Source organism: Bos indicus, chromosome 21 (genome assembly GCF_029378745.1).
Source record: "Bos indicus isolate NIAB-ARS_2022 breed Sahiwal x Tharparkar chromosome 21, NIAB-ARS_B.indTharparkar_mat_pri_1.0, whole genome shotgun sequence".
NCBI classification, from domain to species: Eukaryota; Metazoa; Chordata; class Mammalia; order Artiodactyla; family Bovidae; genus Bos; species Bos indicus.
In genome coordinates, this window is record NC_091780.1 from 67,038,647 (window position 1) to 67,049,640 (window position 10,994).

Here is a 10,994-nt window from a genome sequence, read left to right on the forward strand (position 1 = left end):
AAGAAAAAACAAAAGGGTGAAGCGGCAAGCTGAGGTCCTTCAGTACCTTGTCGGAAACGGACTCTGGGAAGCGCAGAGGGGCTTCCTGACTCGCGCCTATACGGTCGCGCGGGGCAGTCTAGCGGAGGCTCAGGACAGGGCGGCCCGCCCCCTGCCAGCCTCGGGGCTCCCCCCTGCCAGCCTCGGGGCTCCCCCGCGCCCTCCCCTGGGTCAGAACACTGGGGCTTCCGCGCTTGTTCGCGGTGCCCCACGCGCCGACCCCGACTTGCCGGCTGCCGAAGCGGCTCCCTTCTCAGCCCCTAAAGGTCTCGGGACCTCTCAGGGCAGGGCCCGAGGCAACTGAGGAGGCCGTCCCGAGTTTGCCTCAGCGCCGCCGACCGCAGCCTGGCCGCGGCTTCAGCTAGCCTGGCTCAGTCCAGTCAGCCCGCCCGCCCCTTCATACGTTCGTCGACCCCGCACACCTCGCACCACAACACCTGCGGGTCTCTGGGGTCGCGCCGAGGCCGCGCCCGGCAGGGGGAGGAGCCTGCGGACGCCCAGCCGCGTGGAGCGCGCCAGGTGAGCACGCCTGCGCAGTCGGGCCGTAAACAAGCCCGCCCCCTTCTCCTCGCCGGCCTCCGCCGGGCCGGCTCACGGGTGGGAGGGGCCAGAAAGAAGGGGCGGGGGCGTGGGGGGGGGTAGGGAGGAAAGAGCGAGAGCCCCGGGACGGCGCCTGCGCGGTGGGCGTGATCCGGGCACTTAGGGCAGGATGAACGCTGCTTTCCAAGATGGCGACGGAGGGAGGAGGGAAGGAGATGAACGAGATTAAGACCCAATTCACCACCCGGGAAGGTCTGTACAAGCTGCTGCCGCACTCGGAGTACAGCCGGCCCAACCGGGTGCCTTTCAACTCGCAGGGCTCTAACCCTGTCCGCGTCTCCTTCGTAAACCTCAACGACCAGTCTGGCAACGGCGACCGCCTCTGCTTCAATGTGGGCCGGGAGCTCTACTTCTATATCTACAAGGGGGTCCGCAAGGTACCGACCGGGGCGTCAGCGGGACTTCGCCCCGGCGTGGGCAGAGGCCGGGGGCAGGGCGGTGACAGCGGGGGGCCGGGGTGGCCGCCGCTCTCACTTTGGAGTGGGCCGGCAACTCCACCGGAGTGCTCCTGAGGAAGGGGGGATTCGGGAGGAGGAGGGTGGCGGCGGCGGGGGCGGTGGAGTGGGGCCGCGGGGTGCGGGGCTCGGCCCGAGAGGCCCCCGGGAACGTGTGGGGCCGGCTGCCGCCCCTTCGGCGGGTTTGTCAGGTTCTGACACGGCCGGGGAGCCGGGCCTGCGAGTCCCCGGAAGAGGTGGGGTGGCCGTCTGGTCGCGGCTTGGGCCGCCTCGCCTCCCGGGGAGGGTTGCGAGTCCGGCTCTGGGTGAGAGACCAGGGGCGGCTGGGGGCAGATCTGTAAGGCGGAACCCGGCCGGGAGGCGGAGGACTCGGTCAGAAATGGACCGGCTCGGCACCGAGGGCCGCCTCACCTGCTGCCGCACCGCCACTCACTATGAGCCTCTTCTGCTGTTAGCACTTGGCCGTTTCCAAAAAAAAGAAAAATCATCCGAGGGAGGCCGGCTGTCACTTGTCTCCGCGGAGGGAACCTTTCTCCTGAGAGATTGTTAAGGGAGGGGTCATCTTGTCCCTTACAGTATGGAAAGGGCTGAGGACCACACTTGGGAGTGGAGGAGATGTTTTCAGTGAACTGAGCTGGTTCTTAGGGATGCTGTATGAGCGTGCCCAGATCCATCCTCGTCCAACAAGTCAGACTGTATGTGCCCAGCAAGGGAGGGATATGCCTTAAAAGCTGCTTCACAAGAACCATTATTCTGGGCGGGCGATTTTAACAGTAATTCTGGCAAGCATGTAATCATCCTCTTAAAGTATCTCTTTGAAAGAAGCAACTTATTAGAACTTTTCTTTCATTGGCTACGTAACTGTGTTCTCATTGAGAACTGCTTACTTTTGAGATACGCCGTCTGGGAGTTCACTCTTGGAAAAATGAGGAAATTAATGCCCCCCCCCCCCCCCCCCCCCCAGCACCTGGGCGTGGGAAAAGGTGTTAACAGATTAATTTATAAATGGTCAGTGTGAAAATAAATTGTGTGTATTGAAGGCTGAACGTTTCCCCGGATATACTGTATCCAGAAGCAGTGGGTTTTTGCTTGGTTACAGGATCTAGGAACGTGGCAGTGGTATCTAGATGGAGCAGGTTGTCTCATTTGTTCCCGGTGAGCCTATCTGTTAGTGTTTGCGCTAAGTGTACTACTGTGTTTGAGGTATCCTGTTATAAATTACCGCAGGGAAATCGCTTGACTTTGTTCTTTTGCAGAATTGGAAAAGTCTGAAGTAGTTAGTAGTCTAGGAGTTGAAGTTTTTAGTCCTACCCTCAACTTTGTCACTGACTTGCTGGGTGACCTTTGACGAGTTACTTAACTTCCATCTGCAGCTCTTTAAAACAGAATATTGCAGTACAGCTGTTGTGCAGTATAGTTATTGTGATTTTTAGTATTATGACTATAATGAACTTTAAAGGCCCGAAACATTCAGTAGATGTAAAATACAGTTCAGATAAGCGTTAAGAGCATCTGTCACACAGGAGCGTTTATCTTGATATTGATGCAGTGACTGAAAGGATCAGCTTTTTCTCTGAAAATAAGTTTAGAATTTTAAGTTGTTAAATTGATTTACAAAAAAATTTAAAAGTGCCTAAAGCTAAACATATTAAGTTACTAGTGTAAACATTACCTTAAAATTTTTTTTTTTCTTTTAAAGTATGCTATTTTTGAAGCATTCTAGTGGCAAACTGTATCTGTACCTGGTAGCTCTGGTTTGTATCATAAAAATAGGTCTCTTGCCTGGAAGTATCATAATGGTGCCTACTTTTAGTCCTACTCAATGAAGGATGAATTAGGAGATCTTTTCAAAACTACACCAAAAAATTATTTTAAACAAGACAAATCTTAAACATGTAAATTTGCCTTCAGCTGTATAATTTACTTGAGCACATTAACTTTTCTGTAAAATTTCATTTTCATGTGGTAATATCTTGTAGATACATTTGCATTATATGTTGGACATTTAAGCTCTTTTCTAGCCACTGTAATTTTTTAAAAAAAGCATGTCCAAGAATGAGTTTGCATTTATTTTTATTTCTGAATATAAGTGATTGTTTTTATGACTCTGTTTTCTGATTTTAAAACACAACAGATACTTTTCCTTAATTAAAAAATCTTAATTAAAGGTAACCTTAAAAACTTCAAATTTTACTTTTTGGGGTTAGGAATTATAAATCTGTATTTGACATTTCGTCGTTTTGACTCTTTAAAATTTTTTCCTTTGGGGCATATGAAGTTTTACAACAATTAATCAGATTATTTACATCGTTTAGAAGATTTAAAGTTGGATGAATACATTCAACTTAAATCTGACTGTGGATCTTTTATTAAAGTCTAGTTGGTTTATAGTATAATATTAGTTTCAGGTGTAAGGCATAGTGAGGCAGTATTTTTACAGATTATACTCCATTAAAAGTATAAGATAATGGCTATAATTCCCTGTGCCATACAGTGTATTCTTGTGTCTTGTTTATTTTATACATCATTTGTATCTCTCATCCTGTACCTGTAACTTGCCCCTTCCGCCTTCCCTCTCCCTTTGGTAACTGCTAACTTGTTTCCTCTGTGAGTCTGTTTCTGTTTTACATAGATGTTCCTTTGTGTTATTTTTAGATTCCACATACAGTATGTGATGTCATGCAGTATTTGTCTTTTTCTGAGTTACGTCACTAAGTGATATTCCCTAGGTCCCTGCACACTGCTGCAAATCTGGGTCTTCTAAAGACCTTAAATTATGAACTCTGTACTGTCATTGCTGAAAGCAAGGGTGGGGTCCTGGGGAAATAGAGTAGATGAGGAGGTAGTCAAAGACCTAAGCTGAGGAGTGTGATCTTGGCCCCTTGAAAACACAGGTCAGTTGCTAGAGCTGAAAGGGACCTTCAGTTTACAGAGTCTCACCCCTTTGGAGAAAGCCAAGGCTAGAGAGGATGTGCAAACTGTGAATCAGTTTTTTTCTCGAGGTAAAGAATTCATGACAAAGAAGCACAACTGAATCTAAACAGCTGTCTTAGTGAGAAGAGACCTATCTAGCTTTTTGGTTGCACAGATAACCGTATACTTCAGGCTCTTCAGAATTTACCCCAGCATTTTGCCCTGTGTAAGCTTATTGAATCTTCCAATCCTGTTAGGTAGATGAAGCATCATTTCTTTTTGGAACCAAAGTTCCGAGTAGGGTTTCTTGTGTGAAAACATCTAGTTTTATAAATTTATTTTGCTGAACTAAAAATAATATGGACACTGATTTAATACTGAGGGTAAACTCATTGTTTCAGCAAAGATTTAAGTGACTACTATGATAATAATTCTACTCGGCAAGGTAATGTGGGATACCCAAAGACGAGTGAGACCCTGCCTTTCTCCCCCAGAACTTTCAGCTACTAGCTTTCTTTATGCATTCTTTGGTTTCCTTTTTTTAAAAAAGAGGTTTTAGGATAAAGATGCCAAGGTACTGGGCTTGTTGTACCAACTCTTTGATTTTATGGAAATCTGTTGTAGCATAAATGAGAATGCCACCACTCAGATCCCTGCTTAAACATCACTTCTCAGCATATCCTTCTTTGAATTCCCAGTCTAGATCAGTTTTCCCCATCATATGTTTTTATAGCATCCTATACTTTGTCTTTCTAGAACTTTTCTCAATTTGTAATTCTCTATCTCTTCTAGAAACAAAGCTCTCTTAGAATGGAGGTCTTTCTGTTTTCTCTGTCTTCCTACATGAAGTAGACCCCTACAGTTAAATTTGTTGAGTGAATGACTGGGTAAAGCGTCTATGCCCATCTATGTCCTACTTTAAAAAGATGTTTAGAGACTTCCCTAGTAGTCAAGTGGTTAAGAATATGCCTGGCAATGCAGGGGCCCTGGGTTCAATCCCTGGTCCAGGAACTAAGATCCCACATGAACTGGAGCAACTTAGCCTTCATGCCACAACTAGAGAGAAGCCGGTGCACAGCAACAGAAGATCTTGCATGTGGCAGCTAAGACCTGATGCAGCCACATACATTAGTTTAAAGAAAGATCTTTAGGTGCTGGAAGATGTATCCAGTTTTAGGCCTAAAATTACCATGTATCTTTAGTAGCTCATGTCTTTTAAAAGACATTTTTATTTTATTTTTTTTTAATAAAAAAAAAAAACAAAAAACTTTTTTTTTTTTTTTTTCTGGACTACACAGCTTACAGGTTCTTAGTTCCCTCATCAGGGATTGAATTCAGGTTTCCGGCAGTGAAAGAGCCGAGTGCTAACCACTGGACTGCCAAGGATTCCCAAAATGCATTTTACTTTATTAAAAACTGACAGTACTTTTTCATATTTCTTTTTCTTTATTGTTCATTTGGCCGCACCAGTTTTCATTGCAGCAGACTGGGTCTTCCGTCTTCACTGTGGCGTGTGGGATCTTTAGTCGCAACCTGTGAGCGCTCAGTTGCAGCACATGGGATCTAGTTCCCTGACCAGAGATCACATCTCGGCCCCCTACATTGAGAGCCACCAGTCTTAACTACTGGGCCCCCAAGGAAGTCCCCTCAAAAGATGTAATAAATTTGTTAGTTGGTAACAAATTTCTCTCTCTATATATATAACTGGGAAATTATGTAGCAAGAGACAGTAAAGTGGTAGAAAGCACCAAATGGTGCAGGTTACTTTTGATTTGCTTCTGTCAAACCATGTTACCTACCAGACCTATGTGCTGTCAGACAACTTTTCAAATTTTTAAAAAATATTTTATTGAAACATAATTGATTTGCAGTGTTGTATTAGTTTCTGGTATACAGCAAAATGATTCAGTTATACATATATGTCTATATACTTTTTCATATCCTTTTCCATTATGGCTTATTATAGGCTATTGAATCTAGTTCTCTGTGGAGGACCTTGTTTATCCTAATTTATGCCTTCTCGACCCCCCCCTGTAAAATATTAGTTTGTTTATGGTTGCTCTGGGTCTCCGTTGCTGTGCGCGGACTTTCTCTAATTGCTTTAAGCAGGGCTGCTTTCTAGCTGCGGTGCTCTGGCTTCTCCTCCTCCTCTTTTTGCAGACCACAGGCTCTGGGTGCTCAGGCTTTAGTACTTGCGGCTTGGAGGCTTACAGCATGTGGAATCTTCCCAGACCAGGGATGGAACCCATGTCTCTGCCCTGCATTGGCAGGCAGATTCTTAACCACGTGGCCACCAGGGAAGTCCTCCTTCTTTTTAAATTGAATCAAACAAGTATTTAAAGCTACACTGAGAATTACTTAACATTCGAAGCAAAGAGCCTTTACATTTTGCCCGCCATCTTAAGATTCTGGGCCATCGATGTACTGTCCAGAGATTGAAGCAATTCTTACAAGAGATGAAAAGTAGAATTAGATGGTATCCAAGGCCTTTTTGGTAAAGAATCTGCCTACAATTCAGGAGGCCAGGGTTCGATCCTTGGTTTAGGAAGATCCCCTGGAGAAGGAAATGGCAACCTACTCCAGTATTCTTGCCTGGAGAATTCTGTGGACAGAGGAACCTGGCGGGCTGCAGTCCATGGGGTCACAAAGAGTCGGACTAAGTGACTGACACACACGCAAGGCCTTTTCAGTTCTTAAGATTGTATGATTCCGTGCCCAATGATTTTTGAATGAAAATTTGTCTTTGGGGAAATGTCTTCCTGACTTGGTTTCATTGACTACTTTTTGAATGGGAATTGGGAAGAGTGGGGTGTGTAGTGAAAGCAGGTTGAACATACAGTGATTCTAGGTCTTTATTGCTAGAAAAAGCTTGGGTACTCACCATGCTGAGATGAAGCTGGGGTCAGAAGGTCAGTTAATAATAATAGCCAAAATGTTTTTTGAGATGGAGTTATCCAGGAGAGTTATGGGTTGACTTGAGAAACAATGAGTGTTCCGTATAGGAAATATCAAAGTCTCTTTGTCAAAGACTGCAGGACCACCTGTTGGTGACCGGGGGATTCATGCTTCATGTGGGAGGGTGAACTACATGCCTTTTAAAGCTTTTTATCCACAGACTAGTTTTAGATACTAGATTGCTCTAAAGAAGGTCATATTCACACCCTTCTCCCCATTTGTATTTTCACACCATTCTGCTCCCCATTTATTATTTAGAAGAGGCTTAGAAGTTCAGAATTTTTTTATATCAAATTCACTTTGAGAAATCTTATACTTAGTTTAGTAGGGCACATAAGGAATTGAATGGAAATCTTTTTTTTCCCCCATTAAGGGCTACTTAATGACTTCTGAAGTATTCATATAAAGATTAATTTGACTATAGAATCATCTATACTGAGGGTGAAGCATGTTCGTTTATCGCCTAAAGCAGGCTTGAGAAACTTGCATGTGATACCTTGGTTCCCTTGGCCTTGAAGAGGAGGATGGTGCTGATACTTGGAGAGGCTCCATGGGTGGATGTGAGCCGTGGTGAGACGCTCCCAGAGCGTGTCAGTGAGAGCCAGGAGCTAGGATGAGTGTCGTTCTTTCAGCAAATATCTGTGGGGCGCACCTCCCAGATACGTGGTGCTAGATCTGTCTTTGTTGTCGTTCAGTCGCTAATTCACGTCCAACTCTTTGCGACCCCATGGACTGCAGCACGCCAGGCTTCCCTGTCCTTCACTCTTTCCAAGAGTTTGTTCACACTCATGTCCATTGGGTCAGTGCTGGGCGTAGACAAAGTCTATGCCCTCAAGAAACTTATATCACCTGTATGTATTATTGTTGAGTTAATCATCTAGTAATTTCTAGTGTTTATTGTATACTGGTAAAAAACTTGAGCAAGAATCAAAACGTAGTGGATTTTGTCGCTGACTAGTTTGGCTATAGGCCTAAAGAACCTCATTTTTAAAATAAACGTAAAGATTTTCATAGTCTGGTATTGTCTTAGAGACCATTTTAATTTATATCTCAGCTAGGTTAGTTTGTGTAGAAATATGAAATGTGGTCCTATTTGTTAGGAATAGACATCAAAAATAGAAATAACTTTATTTGGTAGACATTCCCAATTTTCATTTTCAGTGCATTTAAAATATCAATGACAGGTTATCCTCTGAACATCTGACATTGTTTTTCATAACAGAGTACAAGATGTGTCTTGTTTTGAAAAAAATAATCCTCATTCATCAAGCGTTTTTTGCTGAATTGCTATATACAAGTTACTACTATCTCTCGTGGGTGACGTGAAGGTAAATTAAGATACTTGCTATCTGTACGGAGCTTGTATTTTTGTCTTGATGATTGTAGTAGAAGTAGAAAGTGTGTGCTCGTCTCACGGCACGAGCAGCACACGAGTCCGATGGGTTCAGGGGCGAGGGTGACGTGGGGGAGTCTTTCTCTGCCTAGGGGAAGAATTCTGGGTTGGGTTTCACATAGATGATTGGGCCTGAAATGTGGTGTACGGATCACATTTTTGTAAATTCCAAAATGTGTAGCCTTGTATTTCTGATTTCAGAAATGCTTTGTCTTTACTTCTCATTGACCCTTAGTTGGCAGTTACTCTTACCTTTTCTAACCCTTTCCACTTATTTGTTATTATTACTTTAAAATTTTTATTGGACTATAGTTGACTTACAGTACTTTGTTTCAGGTATTCAGCAGAATGGATGTGTTACACATGTATCCACTCTTTTTTAGATTCTTTTCCCAGATAGGCCATTACAGAGTATTGAGTAGAGTTCCCTGTGCTATATAAAAAGTCCTTAACTAGCTGTGTTATATTTGGTAGTGTGTATATGTCAATCGCAATCTCCCAGTTTATCCTGCCCCCCAGTCTTACCTTTCAGCATTTTTACCAACTTCACTGCTTCTCTGACAATTGGTAATTTGGAAACTGAGTAATGTTGGTTCTGTTTTGTAGTATGGAATTTTAAACAGTAGGGTAGATGGTATTAATACTAAAAACAAGTCAAATCAGCCTGTGCTACATTAAAAAAATTATATTGTTTTATTTTGTTTTTTATGTAGTATAGTTGCTTTACAATGTCGTTAGTCTTTTTGTTTTTCATTTTAATTTTTTGGCTCTGCTGGGTCTCTGTTGCGCTCTCTTCCTGCCCTGAGCAGGGGCTGTTCTTCAGTGCGGTGCTCAGGCTTCTGGTTGCAGCGGCTTCTCTTGTTGCAGAGCTCAGGCTCAGTTGTGGTGCACGGGTGTAGTTGCTCCGCGGCATGTGGAATCTTCCAGGATCAGGGATCCAACCAGTGTCCTCGGCATTGGCGGGCGGGTTCTTATCCCCTGGGCCACCAGGGAAGTCTTGTGCTACATAACTGTAGATTTTTATGAGAAAGAAGCAAGAACCATTCATGAGGAAGGAATTTTAAAGGTTTTTATATTTTAAAATTAAGAATGGGAATATTTTTCACATATTTTCAAGTAACCATATTGTAGTTTATCCCTGTGATATTAAGCTGTTTTTCCGTCGGTTGGTTCATAGCCAGGCTCACCATTGTAGGGGGTGGGGTGGAGTGGGGTAGGTGGGGTGTGTGTGTGTGTATGTGTGTTCCTGCTACAACAGAACTGGTCCAGGTGCTCATTCTCTACTTTAATCTTTGCTTCAGAGGCTCTGTCTTGTCTTAATGTTTCATTTAATAAATGTTTGAGTGGTTTTAGGGGCTTTCTTGGTGGGTCTGGTGGTTGAGACTCCGAGTTTGCACTGCAGAGGATGTGGGTTTAATCCCTGGTTGGGAAACAGATTCCACATGCCTCGTGGTGCTGTCAAAAAAAATTTTTTTTTGAGTGGTTTTATGTGAGAAGCAGTATACTGGACTCTGGGAAATCAAAGATGTGTAAGTTGATCCCTGAGCCCAGGAGGATTATCATCCAACCAAGGAGACAAGATATTCACACACTTCCTCTTTCAAGATTCCAGTGCCTGCTCTACATTGTTGTTGAGACTGAACCTCTGTGGTCAGGGAGCTGACAGTCCAGTAGGAGGATAAATGGCTGTTCATTCATCTAATATGTAATGGACCTGTAAGCCCAAAGACAAGAAAGACATGGTCCCTGGCCTAACATGACCGTAACCAGGTGTTAAGATTGATGAACGAGTGGTGGTGAGATGTATGGTGTCTGCTATTTTAGACAGTATTCACTTACTGGGGCTCTTCTTTTTTATGGCTACAGTGTGAGGCTTGCAGGGTCTTAGTTCCCTGGCCAGGGATTGAACCCCAGGCCCTTGGCACTGAGAACACAGAGTCCTGACGCGACTGGACTGCCAGGGAACTCCCTGGGGCTTCTTAATCTGATCAGAATTTAGGAGGTATGTCAACCTAGATGGGGAGAAACATTTTACATCTTTATTTTTAACTGAACTTCTAACTGAGTTCTAATGTGCTCTTCAATTATGAACATGGGCAACAAATCACGTAGTAACAGACCTGTGACTTATCACCAGTGAAAACCACAGGTGTTTGCATATCACATTATGGCTGTTGCAGAATATCAAACATCATTTATACTCATCACTACTTTGAAATTACAGTAGTTAGTGGATCTGCTACTAGAACCCGTTATTCAGTGTGAAATAAACTTTAAAAAATCCTAAATTTGTTTAATATAGTATTACTATTAATATAATCGATCTCTTTGTCATCTTTTTTTTTGGATCTTCGTTGCAGCGCACAGGCTCCTTGTTGCCGCGCGTGGACTTCGCTCTGGGGGTGGCGTGTGGGCTTCTCGTTGCAGTGGCTTCTCTTGTGGAGCGTGGGGTTTAGAGCTCGTGGCTTGGGAGTTGTGGCTCACGGGCTTAGTTGCCATGGGGCATATGGGATCATAGTTCCCAGATCAGGGGTTGAATCCATGTCGCCTGTGTCACAGGCAGACTTTTAACCACTGGATCACCAGGGAAGTCCCTCCTTTATACTCTTTTGTATTAAGAATATTATTATGAGGAATCC

The 10,994-nt window shown here is 44.2% G+C and overlaps 1 protein-coding gene across 10 annotated transcripts in view; it reads left to right on the plus strand.

Moving 5' to 3' along the window:
• Positions 1-706: 706 nt before the first annotated feature.
• WDR20 (WD repeat domain 20) overlaps positions 707-10,994 on the plus strand; it is a 64,824-nt gene continuing 54,536 nt past the window's right edge. For 2 of the 10 annotated variants that reach the window (XM_019983705.2, XM_019983706.2), the window contains exon 1: positions 707-1,016. In XM_019983705.2, coding sequence (XP_019839264.1) covers positions 768-1,016 — 249 coding nt within the window. In that variant the 5' untranslated portion in view covers positions 707-767. The remainder of the gene's footprint in view (positions 1,017-10,994) is intronic. The other 8 variants (XR_011562730.1, XR_002183252.2, XM_019983707.2 and 5 more) reach the window with 5 other exon arrangements.